The sequence below is a fragment of the Podarcis filfolensis genome (assembly GCF_964270895.1).
Source record: "Podarcis filfolensis genome assembly, chromosome: 13".
Classification (NCBI taxonomy): domain Eukaryota; kingdom Metazoa; phylum Chordata; class Lepidosauria; order Squamata; family Lacertidae; genus Podarcis; species Podarcis filfolensis.
In genome coordinates, this window is record NC_139615.1 from 18852434 (window position 1) to 18877101 (window position 24668).

General features: G+C 45.5%; 1 protein-coding gene across 15 annotated transcripts; it reads left to right on the top strand.

Annotated features, from left to right (window-relative positions):
- The first annotated feature begins 4538 nt into the window (after positions 1 to 4538).
- DNAAF3 (dynein axonemal assembly factor 3) lies at positions 4539 to 22818 on the top strand. Of its 15 annotated transcripts, none has more exons than XM_083580277.1 (12): positions 4539 to 4558; positions 10219 to 10302; positions 11564 to 11706; positions 15267 to 15360; positions 15510 to 15667; positions 15830 to 16006; positions 16142 to 16264; positions 17367 to 17489; positions 18467 to 18620; positions 19960 to 20074; positions 21718 to 21792; positions 22225 to 22818. In XM_083580277.1, the coding sequence occupies exons 1-12, from the start codon at positions 4552 to 4554 to the stop codon at positions 22418 to 22420; spliced, it is 1449 nt and encodes a 482-aa protein (XP_083436403.1). In that variant the 5' UTR covers positions 4539 to 4551; the 3' UTR covers positions 22421 to 22818. The 15 variants fall into 15 exon arrangements, with proteins under 15 accessions (XP_083436403.1, XP_083436410.1, XP_083436404.1 ...); XM_083580278.1 differs by lacking the exon at positions 4539 to 4558 and adding an exon at positions 5995 to 6125 and having other exon boundaries at positions 11542 to 11706; XM_083580286.1 differs by lacking the exon at positions 4539 to 4558 and adding an exon at positions 5997 to 6125.
- The last annotated feature ends 1850 nt before the right edge of the window (positions 22819 to 24668 follow it).

A 24668-nucleotide genomic window follows, 5' to 3' on the forward strand; every position in this document is an offset into this window, starting at 1 on the left:
GTCTCAGTTACAATCCTTATTCCAAAGGTTTTGTGCCTACAAGTAAACATCAGTGTTGAACCGCCCACTGAACTCACAAGCAAATGAGCTTAGATAGCAGAAAGAGTTCTAAATCTGTTCCCAATGACAATTTGCAGATGAGGTCCAGTTTTCAAAGGAACACATTTTTAGGCTAAGATACCAAGCATTTTATTAGACTCATCTATAAGCATACTTTTGCTGATGATGTCAGCAGAAAGACAAAGGCTGTAGCATTATTGATTTCTCAGCACATTTGTCTGACTATATATATCATATACTATAAAACTATAGAATTATAGTTCTGTAGTCTCCCTATGCTTAAAATATATATATATATAACTGAGGCAAAATGGCCGACTTTAACTTCCTGATCTTGGCAACAGAAGAACTAACTCTAAATTAGTCAAAGTTAATGTACCTCAAATGGGGAAGCAAATCAGTATTATGTTTCTGAACTCTCTGCTTTAAAATAAGAGCAACTAGGAGAAAGGGGAATGGGAGGGGAAAGGATTTTAGTCACTCACTTCTTGTTTGGGGAAGAGATGTTTTGAAAGATCTCTGAGGTAGAGAGATATCCTGCTGGTGTTGTCCTCACATCTTGACTGTGAAGGTCCAATTAATATAGGAACTGCTTTATGCCAAGTCAGATCATTCATTGGACCATCTAGTTCAGTATTGTCTACATCAGAGCTAACCAATGTGGTGCCTTCCAGATGTTTTGGACTACAACTCCCATCAGCTCCAGCCAGCATGGGCAATGGTCAGGGATGTTGAGGGTTGTAGTGCACAAAATCTAGAGGGATACCACGTTGGCGACCTCCGGTCTACACTGACTGACAGGGCTCTCTGGGATTCCAGACCACGGTCGCTTCCAGATCTATGTGGAGATGCCAGGAACTGTACCTGGGATCTTCTGCATGCAAGCTGATGCCTCACCAAAGACCTAAGGCCCTTCCCTAGTCATCTACCATTGTCTCCCTTATACTGTAACAATACTGGGTCACCTTAGAAAGCCACTGTCCTGTTGAGCAGTGACAAACGTCTACAGGCCATAGTCCACAAAATTACTTATTTCCTGAGTAACAGGGTATTCTAGAGAAGCATACAAGCCATTTGGACCTTTGCCAGAGTGACTGGAAAAGGGCACAGGAGGCCAGCTTACTAACTCTTTGCCCGCCATCTAAAAAATGTCCACACAATTCTTTGGGAATTTAGGAGCTCCCCAGTTACTTTCTCTTTGTAACTCTCCAAGCCACTGTTCGCATTACTTTTCATCTGATTGTACAACATCGGGAGTTGTGCATCTGCACTCCAAAAGAAACAAGCTTGATTAGCTCTACTGTTAATGCAAATCATGTAGGGCTCACCACCACCCAGAGCTGCGTGTGAAATTTGAATCTGACTTCCCTCTAAGATTAGAGTTCCAGGCTGTCACCGTTTTGGGGTAGAATTTGGTCACATGCTGGTAAATTCAGGTTTCACAATTATAGCTGACTGGGATGTCTTGTGCAACAAAACCGATTCCCCAAAAGATTGGATTTATTGCAGTAAAGAAAGTGACATGGAGATGCACTGGGAACTATAGGACAACACTTGATGCAACATCATCTAACCCCTTCACAAACAATCAGAATGAATGCTTATTAAATAGCCAGCATTGTGTAATCTCCCTGCAAACAGATCAAGATGAATGTCTTGAAAAGTCGGCCAGAAGCACCCTTTCACAACCAAATACAGTGGTACCTCTAGTTACAAACTTAATTCATTCCAGAGGTCCATTCTTAACCTGAAACTGTTCTTAACTAGAGGTGTGCTTTAGCTAATGGGGCCTCTTGTTGCCGCTGCGTCGTCGGCACACAATTTCCGTTCTCATCCTGGGGCAAAGCTCTCAACGCGAGGTAACTCTTCCAGGTTACAGGAGTTTGTAACCTGAAGCATTTGTATCCTGAGGCATTTGTAACTCAAGGTACCACTGTACACTTAAGTCTTTAAAAAGAAGGCTCTTGTAAAGTATTAGCATTTCAGGCCCTGCTTTTAAACGCATCACATTCATTTCATCCAAGACAGGAAATACCTATTGACACTTATTTGTGCAACCCAGGGTAATCTCACCGGCTAGCAGAACTGCTGCTCCAATGCCAGATTTGTAAGCAGTGAGATTTTATTTTTCTTTAACTAGTACCTTCCTGCAGACGTGCAAAAACCTATCTCCTTCCATGCTTTGGAGAGAGAGTTAAAACATTAAACCAAAAAAAAGAAAGAAAGAAAAGAAAGAAAACCAACCAACCAACCAATAAAAAGACTAGGCCAAGGTCAGTTGCCCAGCCAAGGGGCATGGTGGCCATTTTGTTGTGTAGCCAATGTGTTTTTGTAGTTGCAGTGTTCATGGAATTGCACCGCCATCTCCATCCCACTTGGGTTTAGAATATTTACTGCTCTGTTGATCTCCTCAGGTTCACCTTAATTTCAACCCTGCTTCTACATCTTTTATTTTCAGTTGTTCGTCAACAATAAGAGATGGCAGTTGCAGAGCCAAGGGGATATATACTGTTTAATATGCCATGCTAGAAGGTGTTCATTTCAGGTAGCTGAACTACCATCTCATTTTCCATTATTTTCCTCATGGTCCATGATAACTGATGAGTGGACAAAGCAATGGCCTTTTAGGAAGGCCAGTGTCGATCTGTTAGTGAGTTCTGTGCTGTGTGTGTCTCACCCACTGTATTCCACTAACAACATAACCTTTTCCTAAGTCCCTGCTAACATCCATCTTCAACAATCTGGCACCAGCGAGCATGTCTGTGCCCAGGTCAACATACCCATCTATGAAAACAGGCCACCTCCAAGTTTTGAGGGGTTGTGTAATTTGTAACAATTGAAGGGATTGTGTAAAGTGCAGAAGGCTTTGTAACTTTGGTGTGTGTTGTTTCTAATATCCCCTTCAATCCTCCAAACCACCCATTTAAGTGGTGCCGTCCTCTGAAAGTCACCTCCACTCCCCCTTTTGAAGCCTGTTTTAATATTGATGTATTTGACCAAACAGTACTCTTTGTCTGTTAATAAAGAAGAGATCTCTATATTTCAAATGTGTTGCTTCTCATTGTCATTGCTTTGGGCTGCAGTGAGGTAGGGGTGCTCGACTGAGAAACATACAAAAAATCCCACTGTGTAATGATTTTTGAAGAATTGCTTCTGGTTGGCACCAGCGCCCTTACTGCCGGCGTTCTCAAGGCTGTATAAGAGGCCATTTCATTCCATTAAAGCCAAGAGGTCATTATTATTCCTTATTATACTCAGGTGAGAGTCATAGACTGGTAGTTGAGGGGAAAGTGGCCACTTCTCATTTGAATTTGATCTACTGATACTTATGCATGCTTTAGGTGGTTCTTTGCCTGAACAACTAAACGCACAGGTAAATAAGTGAATAAAAACTGCCACCTCCAGCTTTTGAGACCCTTAGCTATAACACAAATTGAAATGACATCACCCAAAAATAAAATAAGACACCCAAAATAGAGCGAGTCACATGCAAGCACAGACATGCATGCACACACACACAAATACTTTTCTAGCTGAGGGTGTGTGTCACATTTTTGTCTGGTGTGCATAAAAACAAGTTGTGAAACTTATCCAGTGCCAGAAAATGCACAAGTGTCTAGTCCTTTTTGAGCCTGAGACCCTAGGCTTAATGGCCCTGCAGACCACCACCACTCCTGGCTGGCTCCTGATATAGGTTAGAAGAGGAATAGCCAGTGCTTTTCCCCCCTAAAAAAATGTTTAGGGGTACTCTCATTTTCCTACGCATATTGAAATACTGCCGCTCAATGAGACCAAACTTAGATTCACAAAATGTTTAGGGGTATGTGTACCCCTGTGTACGCCCAGAAAAAAAGCACTGGGAATAGTTCATTCAGACCCTCCAAGTGTCCCTATTTTCCATGGACAACCCCAGATTTACAGAAGCTGCCCCGGTTTCTGACTTGATCCTGGAATGTTGCGCTTTTCCTTAGGACTTTCTTATTTTCATCAGAGAAATGTTGGAGGGTATGCTAATTTCATTTGTTTCATTAGTTATTCCTGTGTTGCACTCAACTAAACGCATGCCTGCTTTTCACTGGGCCTGAGATTTGATCTTTTGCCAGAAGGAACACAGCAACAACAGACTTTGTTTCCAAAGTGGCTGCAAGAACACTTAATCTCTCAAGTTATTTATTGTGCACAGAGACTTCCCAATTTAACAGTAATCCCAGCCTGAGGTAAAAGTACATGCAAAGCAAGTTAGAGCCACCTGCCAGGACAGCCTGCGTAAGAACCCAGGGGACAGACCTGCCGACCCCGTACCGCCCAGGCTGCTGCATTAAATATCTTTCGGCCTCAGCAAATCCCTCCCAATCCCAGAGTAAAAAGGGGCTTTATGTTACAAGGATAAAAAAGCTCTTTCATTCCTGGAGATTTAATTTGTTTGAGACAATTAGAGGGAGGAACAAAACAGAATCGGAAAGGAGGGGAAATGGGATACATGAGGATCAAATGATGGGCAAGGGATGGGAGAGTGGGGGCAGATGGATAAAATGGGTAAAATGACAAATGTACAAAGATAATGTTTAGATCAATCCATTGCGGTGGAGTGGCTAGACTCCACAGGTATGGGAAACTTTTGGCTCTCTCTGGATACTGTTGGACTCCCACCAACCCTTTGGGGGGGCAAAGTTGTTGAGATTTTTGGGCAAAATTGTTTTTGAGCTATTTTTATGGAGAAATGGCAAAAACAACATGGGCTGCCATACGTCAGGATTTTCCTGGACATTTGCTCAGTTCCTGGCCGAATGCTTCCAACAAGTGAAAGTTCTTCCTAGCTTGAAGATACTGTGATGAAAGAAGCTTCAACATCTGGATATTTGCCAGTCCTGGATATGTTACCCAATAAATGAGGCTTCTAGTGGAATGTGATAATAGACCATAGTGGACAAAATGGAGAGCAGCCACTGGTGCCGGCAATGGCAGTGTTAGACAAAGAGGTGGAGAATAGGGGCTGGGAGGTTCGTGGGGAAAGGCAGTGGACTGCGGTACTTCTGAGGCTTATAAAATTTGAAAAAAGTATTTATTGCCACTAATACAGATTGTCGCTGAAATATACTCAGAGTCACAAAGTGATTTCATGCTCTTTATTCAGCTCATAGTGGTGAGGAGGAATGAATGTCCCCTCACAGTATCTGCTTTATATACATTATTTACACAATGGGCTGCACGTGATTGGCTAATTCCGGACTTCTCCTGTAAGCCAATCAGGTTGTGGATTCACTTCTATCTGGAGCTGGATTGGGTGGCTCCTGCCGACCAATCAGACTGCTGCATTGTTCTAGGACCAATCAGACTGCTGCATTCTGAATCCTATTGTTCAAGGACCAATCAGACTGCTGCATTCTGAATCCTATTGTTCTAGGACCAATCAGACTGCTGCAGTTTGGATCCTATTCAACTCGGTACATAACAGTCGCCATCAGGACAGTGAAATGGTTTAATTATCAGCAATGGTTCAATATCCATGTGGCCCTCCATATATTGTTGTTTATATCCTACATATGTTCCATTTCAGGATTGATGTGTGCTGTATTTGTTTCCAACGGCATTGTTACGGCATAGCGTCTTCTAAAATAAATATTTTACACCTCTGTTTTGGCATTGAGGGTCGCTTTTGCAGCCTAGCACGCTCCTGTGCCAATGTGCCATCAGCAGCTTGATTTGCGAGACATTTGCTTTTGCTATATGCAACCCATTCCCAGGAGTTTTATACTTAAGACTTAAGCCAGGAACCATAATGACTCAGGAACATCAAGTGGGTAATAACGTTAAAGGCGCAGAGGCAGACCAGGGCAGGATAGTCCACTCAAACCCAGGAAAATGCAGGCCTGGCATTTTGCCCGCGTCGCTGTAGGCCCCGTTGCCACGGAGACAGCGTCTCCGGCCATCCCGGGGTCTCTTCCGCCACCTCTCCTCCCTCGCGCACTCATTGGCTGCCAGCCGGGCCGCAGCACGACCGATTGAACGGGGGCCTTGTCCGTCACGGCAACGGGAGGAGTGGGGGCGGGACCTCTCGAGGGCAGGTAAAGCGGGGTAGTTTCCCCGGGGCTGCGAAGGAAAGAGGGAGGCATTTCTAGAGCGGGGTGGCTGGGAGGAAGGCTGAGACCAAGCGGGGCGGCGGCGGCGGCTCCGTTTTTGGGAAGGGAAGTTTAAAAATGTGCGGGAAGAGGGTTGAATTTATCTTTTTGGAACCGAAGGGAATCGGGCTACGCTGGGTGTGTTTCTGTTGCGTTTGCGGGAAGTGAGGTTGCGAGGGCTGAGCGAGGTTTAGCTACAAGCCCAGCGGTGGCGGAGGAGGATTTGAGTGTGAAGTGTTGTTGTTGTTGTTTAGTCATGTCCGACTCTTCGTGACCCCATGGACCAGAGCACGCCAGGCACTCCTGTCTTCCACTGCCTCCCGCAGTTTGGTCAAACTCACGCTGGTAGCTTCGAGAACACTATCCAACCATCTCGTCCTCTGTCGTCCCCTTCTTCTTGTGCCCTCCATCTTTCCCAACAGGGTCTTTTCCAGGGAGTCTTCTCTTCTCATGAGGTGGCCAAAGTATTGGAGCCTCAGCTTCACGATCTGTCCTTCCAGTGAGCACTCAGGGCTGATTTCCTTAAGAATGGATGCGTTTGATCTTCTTGCAGTCCATGGGACTCTCAAGAGTCTCCTCCAGCACCATACAGTGGTACCTCAGGTTACATACGCTTCAGGTTACACACTCCGCTAACCCAGAAATAGTGCTTCAGGTTAAGAACTTTGCTTCAGAATAAGAACAGAAATCGGGCTCCGGCGGCGCGGCAGCAGCCAGAGGCCCCATTAGCTAAAGTGGTGCTGCAGGTTAAGAACTGTTTCAGGTTAAGAACAGACCTCCGGAACGAATTAATTACTTAACCTGAGGTACCACTGTAATTCAAAAGCATCAGTTCTTCAGCAATCAGCCGCCTTTATGGTCCAGCTCTCACTTCCATACATTACTACTGGGAAAACCATAGCTTTAACTATATGGACCTTTCTTGGCAAGGTAATGTCTCTGCTTTTAAGATGCGTGTGAAGTAAGTTGGAGATTAAGCTCGCGATGACTATTGCTGCCAAAGAGTTAATGGATGCATCCCTATACGGAAAAGGATAAGAGGAAACCTGTGCGCCCCAAAATTGAAATGTTGTTGGACTCCCATCGTCTCTAACCTTTGGTCTCACTGGCCGAGGCTGATGGGAGTCGGGGGTCCAACAAAACAGCAGGAGAGCTGCAGGTGTCCCCCCCCAGCTGTAAACATTGGGATGGCATCCTCCTGCACACTCCAGACTCCTTTATTGTTCCTGTAATTCCCACCCACCCCAACTCTGGTGTGGCTTATAGGGACGGAGGAGACTATTCTACTCGCATCACAATCCCTATACATGTCTACTAAGGAGTATGCCCTGTTTAATGCAAGGGGGCTTACTCCCAGGAAAGTGGTTATAGGATTGAAGACAGCCAAAGGTGCCCGTCTAGCCCAGTATGGTTAATCCTAGGTGGGCAGCAGGCCACCAAAGGTTTAAGGCAGAAATATGCGAGCCCCCCTGCTGCCAGACTCTGGATTTTAACTGAAGAGGCTAAAGTTTGAACACGGGGTCTTCTGTGTGCTCCTACCACTGAGCAGTGTGGGAGCAGGGATGGCATAGATTTATTTATCCTGGGGAAGTTGCATAAGGGCAGTGCAACAACAAAAATAGAGCTACACCCCACCCGGCAACTTTTCTTCTTGTAATAATAAAATTTGAGGGATCCTGTTACAGATCTCATATCTGTTCTGTCCTCCCACACCTACAAAATAGATTTGCTGGAGAATGGATGGAGCTGCCTTCCCCAACCCGACACCTTTCAGGTGTGGAATTGTAGTCCAAAACATCTGAAGTGCGCCAGGTTGGGGAAGGCTGGAGGAGAGGCATTGGTCATCTAGGAATTTAAAGTGAGACCATTGGTCCATCTAGTCTGCAGTGATTTGCAACTGGATCTCCAGGGTTTTAGGCAGAAGTTTTCCCCAGCTCTACCTAGAGATGCTGGGGATTGAACCTGGTACCTTTTGCATGCAAAGCTCAGAACTCTACCACTGAGCTATGGTTCCCCACCTAGTCTCACATGGGTACTGAATACCTATTTAGTAACAGCAGTAGAGGAGAGAGGAATGTAGGCAGGGATTCGTCTCTTTTTCTTATACTCCGGAGAAATATCTATCAATCAATTTATGTGTGGTTTTTAATTGCAATAGCTCATTCCCTGTGGGTTGTTTTTTTTTAAAAAAATACATATCCCAAATAAAGATTCTTCCAAGAGAGAGCTGAATTCTGTAAGATCATCTTGAACAGGTTAAACCATGCAAAAGTTATTCAGTTATTCAGCTGAATAAATAATTTAGTTGTGTTTATTAGGTTGTTATAGGCAAACCTTGTTTGTACCTAATAAAGCCAACAGCAGGCTGGCTTATTTGAGCTGTTGACATTCATGCTGAGTTAAGTGAACTTGCTTCAAGTCCAAATTAGTGCAGTCATATAGTGGGAGCAGGAATGGGGCTTGTGGAATATATGCATGATCACTCAGTAGGAGCGTTGCAAATGAGGGTTGACCTATGAATATGCCCCTTCATTGGCCATTTGGGGCCTTTCAGGACTTTTTAAAGGCAGTACAGCACAATCATGTGTGCCCCGTGGGCTTCTTCTCCACATCCATCTTTGAACAGTTATGGCCTCACTGCAATAGTACCTGCTTCTTAGTTTAAAGAACAGTTTGTGATGCAGAACAGAAAGTTGTGGTGTTTAAATAAAAATTAAGAGTCTTACCAGACATGTGTGAAGCCTGTGATCCTTGGCGATTGTAATCCATCCTTGCCTTAGCTTAGCCCTTGAAGCTTGCATTATTTGAAACACAAAAGCTGAGAGTGTGGGAATCAATGTGTTTTTTGTTTAACTTCTATTTATACATAAATTTCTGAAATACTAAATCAAGAAAAATCTTCCCAACTTCTTGTACATAAAATCAAAGGTTAAAACACAAAAAGGTAGAGATCAGAAGGACATAAAACGTACCAGATGCCATGCTAGAAGCCAGAGTTCAGTTTGGACCATGATTGTGCCTATTCAGTTAGCTAAGCCGCCTCCTTATTTGCTGGAATGAACCAAATAAAGAGTTTATTAGAAAGTGAAAGGATAATCCCTTCTTTACCAGAAGTCATGATGGGGATTGGACCTGGCATATCGAGTTTGATACCTTCTTCCAGATCATGGAGTATCCTGAGCCCTATCTGAGTGGCATAATGCTCCACAGCACCACAGGCCGGTCCCTCCTGCTAATCTTGATGCTTCCTGGTGCAGTTCCTTCTCCATTTGATGCAGATTCCTTCCTTCCTTTTCCCTGCTGCTCACCAAGTAGCCTTAAGGGACGGGTCTGTACCCCCTGCTCTTGTATGTAATGCATCATCTGGAGTGAATTGCTTAGATTTGGGAGCACATGGCTCAATCCTGTGAAATGTAGGGGGGCAAGCAGGTGAGGAATAGAGGGGAGCCTTTTGAAAGTAGGCTTAGCGCTCATTTTGGAACATTTTTCATGGCCCCAAGGTGTTAAGAGACAGAAATAAAATTCCAAATGTCATCCCTTGATCAGGTCAGGCTATTTTGCAGGGGGCAGAAGAATGTATGAGATCTGTTTTAATGTTTGATGACATTAGCATTTTGCCCTGTAAGGCAGCATAGGTAGCAATATAGTGCTTTGATTGTTCAAAGTGCTGCACATGCTTCTTGTAATCCATAACGTAATCTTAAGGTAGGCCAGTATTATTAATGGAGGCGTTGGGGCTGGCCTAATGCCATTTTGTTGATGCCGTGGCAAAGGCAAGATTTCATCCAAGGGACTTCCTGGTCCATTAGCCTCTTAGCCCGCCACACTTTGGCATCTTTGTCACTCCAAATTAAACTGCAGCAGTGATATGTGAAGAGAAGGGGTGTGGAGGACAAAGTATGTATGAGGATTTGAGAAAGAAAGTGAGATAGCAGCAGAGAGAGTAAGCGAGGCCTGGTGGGATCTCCCTGAATCCTGATGGTCTTAAATAGTGTGTGTATGTGTGTCTTACTATGTCTTCCTTGTGCTTTCTATGCAGCCATGACAGCAGCAGGAAGCGGCAATGGTTTTGGCACCACAGCTTGGTGGGGCTTTTCTCCAGCACTTGACCTACAGGCCACATGTAGGTACCACTTCTTCCACAAATATAACCCCTGCAACTTTGCTTGCCTGCTTTTTTGTTTTTTAAGCAACATCATTATTTTTATTTTTAGTTTGCCTGCTTTATTGTGAAATGGGATCTTCTCGTTTCACAGGTTGCGTGAGGAGTTTGAAACTGCTTCAGCTGATCAAATGCACCCTGTTTTGTTGTAGGCTCAATACTGAGACACAGGTGCCTTCTGAGAGTAGAAGCATCTCTCAATCCAGTGACACCTTCCGCTTTCAACAGCACCTCTGTGCAGCTACCCAAAAGGCATATTATTTCCCTGCTGGGGAGATTTGGTTTTAACAGAAAACTTTCAGCCAGTGCTGAAATATATCCACGGTGTTCCTTCTGTGATTCTGTTGTAATTTGGTGCAGAATCTGAGCTCCTGAGAATGGCAGCTTCTATCTGAACTTTTTAAAAAGCTGAGTTTCTCGATTTCTGGATGTAAAGCTACATTTGAAAACGTTCAGGCAGACAAAAGTACTCTAGCTGGACATTCTGTGCTTTTCTAGGGTCTCTCCTCATAGTTTGCAGCTTTGTTCTTCTGCTTCGGGTGCCTTCAGACATGCATAATTCTAGTGATGAGCCTGCTCTGAGAAGTGCAATTGCCACATTTCAGACACACATCTTGTTCACTGGATCAAGTTCAGGAAAAAGCCATTTTTCTTTTTTGCAGCTGAAGCTGAATTTGCGCAGCTCTGGTTGGTTGGCCCTTGCATCCGTCATGAACCCACAGAGCTTTGTTTCTTATCAGCAGAGGTTTAGTGTAGGAAGTCCTTTAAAAATGGAAAAACAAACAGTGTCCCTGAAGCATTCAGAACCATGTCACTTTTCCCAACAGGATTGGTTCCCACGGTCCCTTTCAATTAAACTTTGGGCATATCAACAATATACTAGGATATGGTCCGACGTCTGAAAGCCCTTCATAGAATTGGGTAGAAATAAACGTATATATAAATGGACTCTGCATTGGCTGATTGTAAAGATGTCAACCCACAGAAATAGCTCTCCTATTGAACTGCAGAGCTTTCTAGCTGTTTTCCTTCCCATCAGCCATCTCTATGTTCCTTGCGGCAAATTCCAAAGTTTGTAAAAACAAGACTTCAGTGCCGGGTTCTGGGGAACACTAATAAATTCTGCACGTTTATTTTGCACTTTTTAACAAAATATTTCTAGTAGGAAAATAGGATTTACCATGGCTGTGCAACATGTAGAGCCATTTCACTTTCCCAACAGGTCTGGAGGCCTCTATGGAACATCTGCAGCTGTCCCAGGATGGTATTCCCGAACTGAACATCCTGCTAGTGGGATCAGTAGACGGCCGTCATATCCTCAAGACAATGAGTCAGGCGCACCGGTGGCCACGGCGGAAAATCAATGTGTGTAACTTGCCTCCTGCCACAGATTTCCATGTTGTCTTGAGCTGCTGTTAACTGGACAGCCCTTCCCTGTTCTTAGCCAAGCTTTGCATGTCTCTTGCCTAGATAGATCTTACTTAAAACCTTAAAATTAAATTCTCATTATCTATGCTTGTTTAATAACAGGACAGCAGAGTGGGGCAGATTCCAAAGGCTGTGAGTCGGGTGGGAAAACAGGCTTGTCTGCATTTCCTGCTTGAGCAGCATCACTACAAATGCAGAATCCGATGTCTGTATCTATTTGCTACATTTATATACAGTGGTACCTTGGTTTAAGAAGAGCTTAGTTTATGAACAACTTGGATTAAGAACGCCTCAAACCTGGAAGTAGGTGTTTTGGTTTGTGAACTTTGCCCTGGAAGCAGAACATGTTTCACTTCCTGTTGAGTGTCTTCCATTTGTAAATTGAGTCCCCCGCTGCTATGGGAAAGCACGCCTTGGTTTAAGAATGCTTCGGTTTAAGAACAGACTTCCGGAACGGATTAAGTTCGTAAACCAAGGTACCACTGTACCACCTATCTGCCAAATTTCTCAAGGTGATTTAGATTTTTATAATAATATAACTTCCAAACTAAGAGATGCAATACAAAAGGATACAGCAGCAACCATGCTGAAGCTATGCAGGCCTATGTTCTGGTTAGTGTCTGTGCAGGGAGACTAACAGGGAAGCCTGTGCGTATTGTGCCTTGGTTTCTGTGATGGAGGAAAGGCAACTCATCAAGGGTAATAAATAAATGTACCTTTTTTGGGGGGGTGTAAATGGATTTCAAAACTGGCAGGACCACCAGGGTTGGATTCAGCTTGGGGGAGGGGGCACATCTCATCCATTGCTGCTGGCTCCGCCCACAGAATATTACACTGCCAAACAGAGTGCTTCTAGGACTGAGTGCCGAGACACTGAGGTCCAACTCCAAGGGCCTTCTGGCTCTTCCCTCCCTGTGAGAAGTGAGGTTACAGGGAACCAGGCAGAGGACCTTCCCATCAGATGTCAAGGAAATAAACAACTATCTGACTTTTAGAAGACATCTGAAGGCAGCCCTGTTTAAGGAGGTTTTTCATGTTTGATGTTTTATTGTGCTTTTAATATTCTGTTGGGAGCCGCCCAGAGTGGCTGGGCTATTTATTATTATTGTTGTTGTTGTTGTTCTTCTTCTTCTTACATGCTTGATGTTGACCCTGGAAGGGCAGAGTCATCTCTGTTGGGAAGGACCTTGTCTCTCCTCCAGCAACTGCCTCCCTAAAGAGCCCAACCTCAGACACTGCAACGAAGCAAAGGGCCTGGGAAGAAGTTCCCATCCTTTTTGCTTTCTTCGCTTTGCGGAAGGAGAGCTTTCTCTGTTGAGCAGGGTCGGGGGAGCTGGCACTCTTGGGTTCCCTTTCCAACGGTGACTCAGGCTGCCCATGTGATGAAGTGATGCTGGCACTCTGCCCCCTTTCCCAGAAACGTGTGGCGACATTAATTCATTCCTGTCAATGTGAGGAGCCTGGCAGGGACGCGTTGGCAGCTGCCCGTCAACGAGAGCCCCTCAGCTCAGCGTGGTCAGCTCAGATGTCCCATGAAGGCCTTGGACTGACACGTGTGAGGGAGGCGTGAAGTTCAGGAAGAGCGTGGAGGTGGGGGGAGGAGATGACAATTCACAGAAGCAGCATCAATTCAGCCCCTTCCCCTGTAGCAACTCCTACCAGACAACATTCACCAGCACGTTCCCCTTGCGACCTTCCTTCATCACGAGGAGATGAATCAGCGGCAATGTGTCTCACAGCCAGCATCTTGGAGTGTCACTTCATAACAAGAGGACTTTTTTGTCATCGAGGAGAGAGGAAGGAATGGGAGTAGGGCCGGGAAAGAAAGTGGAGGGGGGAATCAAATTTTCAGTTTGGGGCTCAGAATTTCTAGGAGCTTTTCTGGCACTCTTGGGTTCCTTGGGGTACAGGCTAGGGAGATAGAAGAACTCCTAGAATCTTTGCAAGGTGAGCCAATTCATTTCAAGCTAGGATGTGGGAAATTCAGGAAGTTGAGCCTGCTGGGATAGAGAAGATCTACTGAGAGAATAATGTACTATACAGTGGTGCCTCGGGTTACATACACTTCAGGTTACATACGCTTCAGGTTACAGACTCCGCTAACCCAGAAATAGTACCTCGGGTTAAGAACTTTGCTTCAGGATGAGAACAGAAATTGTGCTCCGGTGGCGAGGCGGCAGCAGGAGGCCCCATTAGCTAAAGTGGTGCTTCAGGTTAAGAACAGTTTCAGGTTAAGAGCGGACCTCCGGAACAAATTAAGTACTTAACCCGAGGTACCACTGTATTGAGTTAGAGCTGGAGAGTCAGAACCAGGACACCTTACTATTTATCTGTGTTAGATGATTCCAGTATGCTTCCAGGGACAGTGCTGCCGTTTTCTTGGGATGAGAGATCCTTTCCTTTATTTACAAATATGTGGGCAGAACAATCAGTGACCCGCAGAGGAGCAGATCTGCTTCCCTGCATCACATCCCCTAAGAATGAAGTTGCACTCCCAAGTTTCTTCAGTCAGCTCCCAGCTATCTCTTGCTGTTCTGTTTGCTGCCATTTTCTGTTTCTCACACATACCTGCCCTTACCCTCCAACCCTGATAGGTATCTCATGACAAGCCACAGAGAGATTCCCCACCTATCAAGAGACCACCTTCTGGTTGTTGGCCCCCATTGATTTAAATCTTAACCAGCCATTCTGGACTGTAATCATCAATCTGCCAAACAGAAGACTGGAGGACTGGCAGAGTAACATTACATGTATACTGTATATACACTAATGCCTAGGAAGGACAGGACAATAAACTTCTTGTTTCTTAAGGGTGTTTTGGTTAGCTAGCCAGACAGAGTGTTATTTTGAACTTGAAAGCGCCCTCATTTTCATTGTGACATTTTGGGCGGCTCTAGTTGGCTCCAATAAATTGCCCTGCTGTTACTGTTGGGTTTGATGTGGATAGGCTTTCCTGACTCAGTAAGTTTTCACTCACATTTGGAATATTAGACAAAGCCTTAAGGGTTGAAAGAAAACGGAGGAAACGGTAGAACTTGAAACACGAAAAGCATATTCAAGACAGGGCACCTCCTTGTCTTCTGTGCAGCTCTGATAGTTAGGATTTCTTGCAGGAAGTGTCCTAGCCTGTCCCACCCCTGCCAAAATCAGGTAGCAGGGCACATGCATTGCAGGCAGAAGGTGGTAGGGACAGAAAAGATGGAGTTTGACTTGAGACTCTGGAGATTGGCTGCTAGTCAGAGAATACTAGGCTAGATGGTCCAGTAGTCCGACTCATAATTTATGACAGCATCTTAAGATTCATTTTCACAGGAAACCTATGGAACTTCAGATTGTTAAGGGTACTGGGAATTGTAGCTCCATGAGGGGCCAACTACAGTTCCCAGGATTCTTTGGGGGGGACGTTACGTGTTTTAGATGTCTAGTATGGCTGTGATCTTGAGGAGAGCTGTTTAAACTAAAGCCTTACCTCCTAATTGTTTGTCTCCTTTGCTCAGTTCTACGTGCTGGAGAACAATCTGGAAGCCCTGGGTCGGCAGCTGCTGTTTCTGAGTCTGGCTGTGGAGCCTCTAGAGAAGATGGGGCTGCAAGGTGAAGGCAGATGAAATGCTCCCTCACCATCTCCATTCCTTCCCTGGGTTCCCAGGACTTCTGGCCCCTTGTTTACTGGGGTCTCCGGGAGGCTGAAGCCCTTCTGAATGGTAACAAGCCCTGTCTCTTTTTCCCTCCCACCAACCAAGAGAAAAGTGAGACCTTCTTGGAGCTGATGGGGAACACACTGCTCCGAGGCCAGACAGCTGCTTATCTGCAGGAGAAGGCAAACCTCTTCATCCGCTATGTCACAGACCCTGATTTCCAGCAAGCTCATCTGCCCCTCCTTGACTTGTCTGCCCTCAAGGTAAAATGCAAGTTAATTCAGCAGGAGCGTTGGAGCCATGATTGATGTGCTGTCATTGCCATGATGGGCTCGGCAGGACTCCAGTTATTGCTAGCTGCTATTCCAGAGGATCCTGGAATTACGGCTCCAGTTATTCACTCGCTTTTCCTCTTTGCATGACAGTTCAAGGAGAGGGACCAGTTGGAGGCCATCTTCAAGTTCTGGCGGAATCCCGACCCGCAGACTTTCCAGATCAAGCAGCTCTGGGATCTGCGACTCCGGCAGTACCTGGGGGCCCGCTATGACTCTCGCCGTGGAGTGTGCGACTGGGACCTCAATATGAAGCTGCATGAACATGGGGTGTGTTACCGAAACGAAGGCAGTTGTGTTGGGCATGCAGATCCCTCTGGCTCAGCTTGGGGCTGCTGGGCTACAGAGATGGGCTCTGGGGAGTTACCGCCTTTCTACAGTTGTGGCATTTCTTTCCCCTCCTAGGCCAATGTGATAAACTTCCGTGAGTTTTACCGGTGGCGGGACACAGGGATGGCCTTTGAAATGCGGGAAGCCCCCTACGACATCCCTAACAAGACCTTGGCATCTGGCCGCCTCCTCAGACATGTGAGCCACCTCACTTTCTTGAGACTGGTTGTGCTAGGCCAGGAACATGGAGGAGTATCCTGTCATCCCTGACTAAATTAGCTGAAGCTTATGCGAGTTAAGAGTCCAGCATACTGGCTACACTTGGGCCTATTTTTGTGGGGTGGCGGGAGAATATAAGTCTATTCTTAGACAGGGTTACCACCCCTTCTGTGCCCCACTTTTATTACCATTTTTAATAATTCCCCTCTTCCTTTAAGGAGCTCAAGTCGGTACCGGATGATTCCTCTTTCCCCTTTATTTTCACAGCAACCCTGTGAGATAGATTAGACTGAGAAAGAATGACTGTCTCAGAATCGGAAAGCAAGTTTGATGGCTAGGCAGTGATTTGAACCCAAGTATACCCCGTCCAACGCGCTAACCACTGCACTGCACTGCCTCCTGTTACCTCAGCAGCATGGGGGAGCCACACTGTAGCTTCTGCCATCCTTTTGTGATAGCATGGGAAGCAGAGAGGTGTGTGTCTAATCTACAACTACCCATTCAGGATTTCTTGAAATGATTTGGTTATTTGAATCTGCTGTTGCAGGTAGGTCTTGGGATGCAGGTTCTAGTTGCAGCAGGTGCAGTCCTACTAAGGGAGTAGGTCAGTTTTTAGAATGCTCTTTCCTTCTAAGACTAATACAAAATACATGTTTTTAGTCCTCCTGGATTCTGTGTCCTTTTTCCTCTCCCATCCAGTTTGTGAGCACTGTCATGCAGGATGAAAATTCACCCGTAATTCTGGCATCAGCAGCCATCCTCTGATGAAGTGTTGATTCTTGGGATCCCAGTAACAGTTTCCACCTCTTGTCTGCAGTTACCGGTTCTCACGCTGCTGAGAACAGAACTTCATCTTATGAGCGAAACACCAGTTCCATGTTTGGGAAAGCTAACCAAGGGAGAATTAGTGGATAGGAAAAGGGGGGCTAGCCCTTCTGCCTGCCAATTCTTCCCTTTAAATCCTGCCCCCCTCCCTGGAAATCTTTGTAATTGCTTTTCCCCAGCAGGACTCTTAAACTGGTGGGCTACCAGCTGTGGGCAAAAATGACGTATATACTGATCCAGACTTCTTGCCTCTCAGAAAGGGGAACGAATACCAGCACGGGGATATTGGGGAGATGTAGCCACAGGCCCCTACATCATTTTTGGGATTGAGGCAGAAGATCCCAGCCTGCTGAAAACGACCAATGGCATCCCCAGTAAGGTGAGTGTGGCTGTCTTTTTGCCGGGCATCAGAAAAGCAACTGTGGTTTTGCAAGGAGAAGAGGGTTGATAGACAAGAAGACGATAGCTTTCTGAAAGCTGGAGTGAAAATGGATTTCTCTGCTGCCTCCTTCAGCCTTCGCTCCCCATTGGATACCTTTGCAGCCTTCCGATTGAGCACTGCCCTTTTTGCCTCTTCCTCATGCCTTAAGAGGGACGGTGTTTCCGTGCACTGCCCTAGTAAACCAGAAGCAGCTTAGTCATGCTGGCCACATGACCCGGAAGCTGTACGCCGGCTCCCTCGGCCAATAAAGTGAGATGAGCACCGCAACCCCAGAGTCGGCCACGACTGGACCTAATGGTCAGGGGTCCCTTTACCTTTACATGCCTTAAGAGGTTCATCCACCCCTTTTTCATATACAGACACTGTATATGTTGATCTTCTTAGCTGTTTGTTTAGTGTGCTATTTAACCTGGATTTTCCCTTTCTGCAGAAAATCCAGCAAGTTGAAAAGCTTTGAAAACTGTTCCAAGAAAGTGGGGGAAGTAGCTTTGTGACTGACAGAAATGCTGGCCAATCGGCACTGTACAAAGCATGTTTCTCCGGAACTTGCTCATGGAGGGCAGGTTGTTTGTCTATCCCAGGGGTAGTCAACCTTTTTATACCTACCGCCCACTAATGCATATTTCTTGATGGTAAAATTTCCTTACCGCCAACCAGTGCTCGATGGAAGGAGGATTCAGCTTGTGCCGTAGAACCCCCACCGCCCACCTAGAATCCTGGAACGCCCACTAGTGGGCAGTAGGGACCAGGTTGACAACCCCATGTCTATAAAAAAAATAATGCAGAGCATGTATGACATAAGGAGGATGTAGAGAAGCTAAAAATAAAATGAGGTTCAAGGGACTTGAATTCAAAGAGTGGAAAAGAGGGACTCAAATAACAACAGATTCCGGTCTTCTTCTTTCTCTCCACAGAGTGCCCAGGAAATCTCCTTGCACAATGTCACTGCCCTGTTGTATGAACTCAGCTATAACACCCGCTATGACCCAGCAGCATCCTCTGACGAGGAGGGAATTAGTGGCAACTTGCAGGGGGCCGGTGACCATTCCAAGCTGGGTGTTAACGGTGGTGAGTAGTCAACAGGTTGATTGCCCATCATGCTATAAACCTTGGTCGAGTCAGACGCGCATCAGCAGGAAAGGGCCACAGACTTGCACAGATAGTTTGGAGCAGACATTTAGAAAGGTTTCCCCCCCAGAATCCTGGCTTGTCATGTTGTCTGGAGCAAGAATCATGGCTTCTTAAGCTGGCTTATTAAACCAGAGTTCTAAATCACAACCCCTTGCCTGGGTGCCTTGGCCAGCTGAGTTCTGGGGAAAGTGAAACTTTAAAAACTGCTGAAGTAAAAGAGGGGAGGGGGCATGTGAGCCTGAGGCTTGTGATGGTTTGTTCCTGCTCTGTGCGTGTCTCTCCAAAACATGGTTTCATCTGACATACAAACTAGCTCAGGCAGTGCTCTCGGTTTAAGGGTCTTTTCCATTACTCTCTTGGGCCAGAGGGTTCCGCAATATGCCAGTGAGTGATGGCTTGTTGGCTTGACTCGATTTTGATCTTCCCTCCACCCCAAGAGTTCAGGGCTAGTTACAAAATGTTTATACGATTCACTGACCCTTAAAAGCCTCGCAGTCTTGCAGCATCAGATTAATAGGCACAGGGGAGAAGAGCGGGTGAACAAACAGATTAATATAACATAAAGTGTCGAGGGAGATCATTTCCAGATGTTCCAGCAGCAGGCCTCATCTACGCCAGTTCTTTGGAGCAAGAGCAGTTTGAGCGGCCACTTGGGAGTAAGAGGGTCAACATCAGTGGGATTAGAACTTTCCCCTTCCAATTCCTCATGCAGCACTTTAAACCATAGACTTACAGTATGCAGTTTCACAACCCTTCTGGTTTTCTGAGGAGGCGGCCATAGTTCAGTGGCTGAATGTATGTTTTGCATATAGAAACTCCTAGATTCAGTCCTGGGCATCTGTGGTGGAAAGGCTATCAGATAGCTGAGCTAAGAAGACTTCTCTGAGTCTTTGGAGAGCCACTGTCCATCAGAATAGGCAGTGCTAAGTTAGATGGACCAGTGGCCTGACTATATAAAGAAAGTTCATATGTGCTTGTGCCTACATATCTCTAAATCACAGATTTTTAAAAAAAATGGAAGATTGTGTGTGTAGATATTCTAGATAGATCAAAATAATAAATGCATTTTGAGACTATTGCCCTCCAAATTCCTGGATCACTTGTCTCCATTTCTATACTCTGCTGAGTTGCAGAAAAAAATTCTCTGTTTCTAGCCACATTCCCTGTCCACAAAATATATATCTGCTCCTTTCCCTGCCTTCTGTTGCATTGGCCTTGTTGTTTCTCAATCCGGCTTTTTCTCTCTTCCCTGTGCGGTGCGTTTCCTATGCCGCAGGCCCTCCTTCCGTAGAAGATGCCAGAGTCTGCTTCTTGCCTCTCAATTGCCTCCCTGAGCTCCACCACAAAGGCAAATACCAACAGCTCTTCAATCTCATATTTGTCTCTTGCAGGTAGGAATGGGCTGAGAACATGGGACTGCTGGTTTGGAGGCATGGGGAAGAGAATATTGCGGGAGTCTGGACTCTTGGGTTCCCTGCCAAGAAGTAGGAAGCAGCTAATAGGGTTGGGAGGCAGGACATGGTTTATCTAGTTGCGAGGAGGTTGGCCTATCTAGACTGGTGACATCATCAAAGCTTATAATTCCCTCACTTTGAATACAAGCCTGTCCAGCTCATAGGGTTGTATCCAACCCATTGAAATGAATGGACCTAAGCTAGTCGTGACCTTTAATTTCAACGGGGGTACATTGAGCAGAACTAGCACTGGATGCAATCTAATATAGCGCTTGGCTGTTGTGTAGCAAATGGAGTGCTATTTTCCCCAAAGGTACTTCCCAGTTTAGAACACAAAACAAGATTTTTGCGAGGGTCTGTGCATCCCTGGTCAGCATTTAGCAGGCCAGCCACCTATGGCCCGCACCCTTTGTTGGTGCACACACAAAAGGTATCTAATATTAGCCCTTTACCCTTGATGGGACTCGCTCATTTCTGTGAGTTAGTGACCAGACCACACAACCAGGTTTGGGGAGTTTCTTTTGCATTGAGGCCAACTCTCTTAGGGCACTACCAATTGACCTCTTCTTTATGGAGCCTTCATGCTGATTTGCTTGTGGCGAGGTTAGGTGACGTTGCATCAAAGCAAGTGTTATCCCACACTGAGAGCCAGTGTGGTATAGTGGTTAAGAGCGGTAGTCTCGTAATCTGGGGAACCGGGTTCGTGTCTCCGCTCCTCCACATGTAGCTGCTGGGTGACCTTGGGCTAGTCACACTTCTCTGAAGCCTCTCAGCCCCATTCATCTCACAGAGTGTTTGTTGTGGGGGAGGAAGGGAAAGGAGATTGTTAGCCGCTTTGAGACTCCTTCGGGTAGTGATAATGCGGGATATCAAATCCAAACTCCTCCTCCTCCTCCTCTTCTTCTTCTTCTTCTTCTTCTTCTTCTTCTTCTTCTTCTCCTCCTCCTTCTCTCCAGTGCATTTTCCTGTCACTTTCTTTATCATAAAAATTCTTGTCTTTTGGGGAAGTGGGCTTATTCCTCAAGAGCTCCCAATCAGTTATAATTGCGCCACCTGAATTTGCCATCTGAAATTAGCAGCCATCTGGAAGCCTCTATGGGCTGTCTCCAGTCTGTCAGCGCTTTGCAGAAGGGATCAAGCACACATTGGCACTTGAGGTTAGCGCCTTTAAGGTGGATCAGAGGGCTCTGTTGCCCTAGCACTACAAGTTCACTTTTTATTTTTTAAAATGGACTTCTTGCAGTCTGAAAGTGACAAGGAAATGCCCTGGAAAACGTGGGATGGACAAATGATTCATGCGAAGACATATAAACACCCCACAAACAAATGAAGATGAATGCTCATTGTAATATGATCACCCTGCAAATAAATCAGAATGATGGCTAAGCAGAAAGACTGAGTATAAGCTAATCGCCTACATTTTGTCGAATGAAGTACATGCCGTTAAAACTCACCATTACTTAGTTAATTCCAAATTGTGTAGAGGGCAGATTGCCATCACTAGACTGGACAGCAAAGTTGGTGGGTCCTCAGTCTCTTATCTCTATGGTCACCACTTCCTCCTTGCTTGTCTTTTGTAGCATGCTGCATGTCCTAAAACCAAATGTCAATCTGATTGCAGCCCCGAAAGCCACTCTTATTGTTGAGCTGACAAAGTGAGTATTATTTTCTGCATCCTCTCTTGGGAAGCTGGCCCGCTATGGATGTGTGCACATTTGTTCATTAGAGCATGTTGGAAGTCACAGTTTTTCCTGGTACTGTATCTTCCCCTAGCTGTTCACATCAGCACAGCTTCACTAGTGTCAGATTCATTTCAGTTTGTGTGCACATCAGGGGGTGTTAATAGGGGATGCTAGCCAATTGGGAGATTTGGGAGTACTAAAATAAATTACCAGGAGTGATCCAGTGAGGTGCATTGGTTCCTTCTGAATGGAGCAGGCTGGTACAGACAAGGGCCAGAACCACCTTGGGAGGGCTGTGGGGCCTAATTAAACAGAGCATCTCATTAGCCCAGGGTGTTTAATGGGATCCGGGACCCCTGGGTTCCCCACACCCCTTACTCATCTGTCCACTTGTTCTTTTCACAGCTTCCTGCCTGACCTCCACAAGGAGCAGGTCTCTGTGTTCTCCTCTCGAGTAGCCAAACAAGTGGCTGAGGCAGAATTTGTTCCAGTCCAAGCAGCAGACAAGAAACACTTCTCCTTGTTCCAGCTTGGGCATCAGGAGGCTGGGGAGATATGTAATGAGGTCCCTGCGCTCGAGATGACAGCACCTGGTCCCTGAGGTTCCCTCTCTGTACCCTAGTTTCCTTTATAACCATTATTTTTAAAAGAAAAATATTTAGTTTCTTGTGGAATCGGTACAGCTCAGTCATGCAAGCTTTTCTTTTCTTTTTTACATTTAACCTTGCTGTGGAAAATCCAAGAAGTAAAAACGATGCATTATGCATGCACAGTCAGTGCTAATATAGAAGCTCATCAGTGTTTGGGTTTTATTGTGGGCCAGTTGTCATGTGTGTAGTGGCATTTCAGCGCTTGCTTTCGGGGACCCCTGCTTTCGTTTGCTCCTTAGCTGAGCTGTTTTGTTTCCAGCGACTCCCCAATACCAGAAAAGTTCATTTCCGCCCATTGCTGTGTCCTGGTGGGACTTTTGATATAAAAAATAAAAAAAAATTAAAAGGGTTGTCTTGCACAAGTCCTCTTTATCAGAATTTTGGTATTTTGTCGCTGCTGAGGTCTGTGAGGCTGGGGAGAGGCATTTAAAGATGAAACTTCAGGAAATAACAGTCCTAGGCTGTGAAACTTTCCCTGGCTGAGGGAAACAGGCATCTCGGTTTTTGTTTGTTTCTTTGGTCTGCTGGCACCTTATTTTTTTTTATTTACTGTCGCTGGCTTGGTTGTGGAGTCAAGTGGGGAACTGAAGACGCTTGCTTGTGCTACCTTTATTTGTCCTGAAGAGATCACCCTACTTCCAGATACCGAAAATCCTGTAATAGGGACTAGTCCAAGGTGCCAGATATCCCCTGGAGGGAGGTGCAAACTCTGTCCTCTCCCATTCAATTACTCACAAACAAGGCAACAAAATATCCTTAAAGTAGTGACTGGTGGTGGGTAGGTGGGACATAGGGGACAGAGCTGGTGTTTCTTTGCAAACAAGAAAGGAGCCAGGGCAAAAAAGAACAAATACAACTTTGTAATCTGACATTCAGGGTTTGTAGGCAGATCTTAGGTAGGCGTGCTTACAGCGCCTCGGTAGAGGACCATGCTCGAAAGGAAGAGAATTCTAGGTGCGTTTACTCAGAGTAAGTGCCACTGAGTTCATTGACACTTAGGCTCATGTTAATCTGTGCAGGATCGCAGCTGTAGATTGTGACTTGCTTTGCGACTTGGCTGTGGAATTAACTCCACCCTTCCCAGCCAATCAGACAGTGAAGGATGGAGGGCAGCAGACAAAGTTGTACTTTGGGGGCTTATTTTTTATTCATCGGAGGCAGAATTTATATGTGCACTCTTAAGCTTATGCATAGGCATAGAGAGTGTTGTAACCAAGAAAGAGAGATAGCGTTGTCTCAATCTCGGTCTCATCTGCACCCAGAAGAGAGCAGTTCTGTGCCTCTGGTTCCTCTTTCTGCCTACACTTCATACTAGGTGGGAACCTGTGGTCCTCTGACTGTTGTTCAACTCCCATCAACCCCACCCAGTATGGTAAATGCTGATGGGTTTTGAAGCTGGAAGCTTCTTAAGGGTTCCTCAGTGAGAAGACGACGTTTCCATGCGCTCTGGCTTCCGTCATGGTGCCCCATTGCGCCAGAAGCGGTTTAGTCTTGCTGGCCACATAACCCGGAAAACCGGTCTGTGGACAAACGCTGGCTTCCTCAGCCTGGAAGCAGAGATGAGTGTCGCACCCCATAGTTTAGTTCGACTGGACCTAACCATCCAGGAGTCCTTTACCTTTACCTTTTACCCAGTGAGAAGACCTGATCTGGTGGATAATGGATGAGCTTTGCAGGAAGACAAGTTGCCTACCGCCACTTCCAATCTTTGCCTACAATTCACAGCTGCATAGCAGTTTGGGGTGTTTTCTATAGCATGCATTCTTTTTTAAAAAATTTTTTAAATTTAATTTTCCAACATACATTTATAGTATCCAATCTAGATTTATCACATATTTTCTCTTTTAGACTTCCTTCAACCTCTCTGACAATCATCCATTATTCAAATTTTTAAATACGCATTTCCTGATTTTATATTGCATTTTATAAACCTTCACACACTTAGTTTTCATCAATACAATAGTCCTCTAACATTTACAGAGCTTCTTGAAATCCCACTAGTGTTATTTGCTCATCACATACACATTTCAGATAGTCTGAAAATTTTCCCCAGTCTTCAATGAACTTTTGATCTTGTATATATCTGATCTTTCCTGTTAGTTTGTCCAGTTCAGCATACTCCATCAGTTTCATTCTCCATTCTTCGAGCGTCGGCAGTTGTTCCTGTTTCCATTTTTGGGCCAATAATATTCTCGCTGC

What these genes read in the sequence shown, in the direction of transcription:
- DNAAF3 (XM_083580277.1), top strand. An exon ending in GGCCACGGCGGAAAATCAAT is followed by an intron (nt 11,707 to 15,266) that starts GTGTGTAACTTG and finishes TCCTTTGCTCAG; the next exon opens with TTCTACGTGCTGGAGAACAA. An exon ending in CTGGCCGCCTCCTCAGACAT is followed by an intron (nt 16,265 to 17,366) that starts GTGAGCCACCTC and finishes CTTGCCTCTCAG; the next exon opens with AAAGGGGAACGAATACCAGC.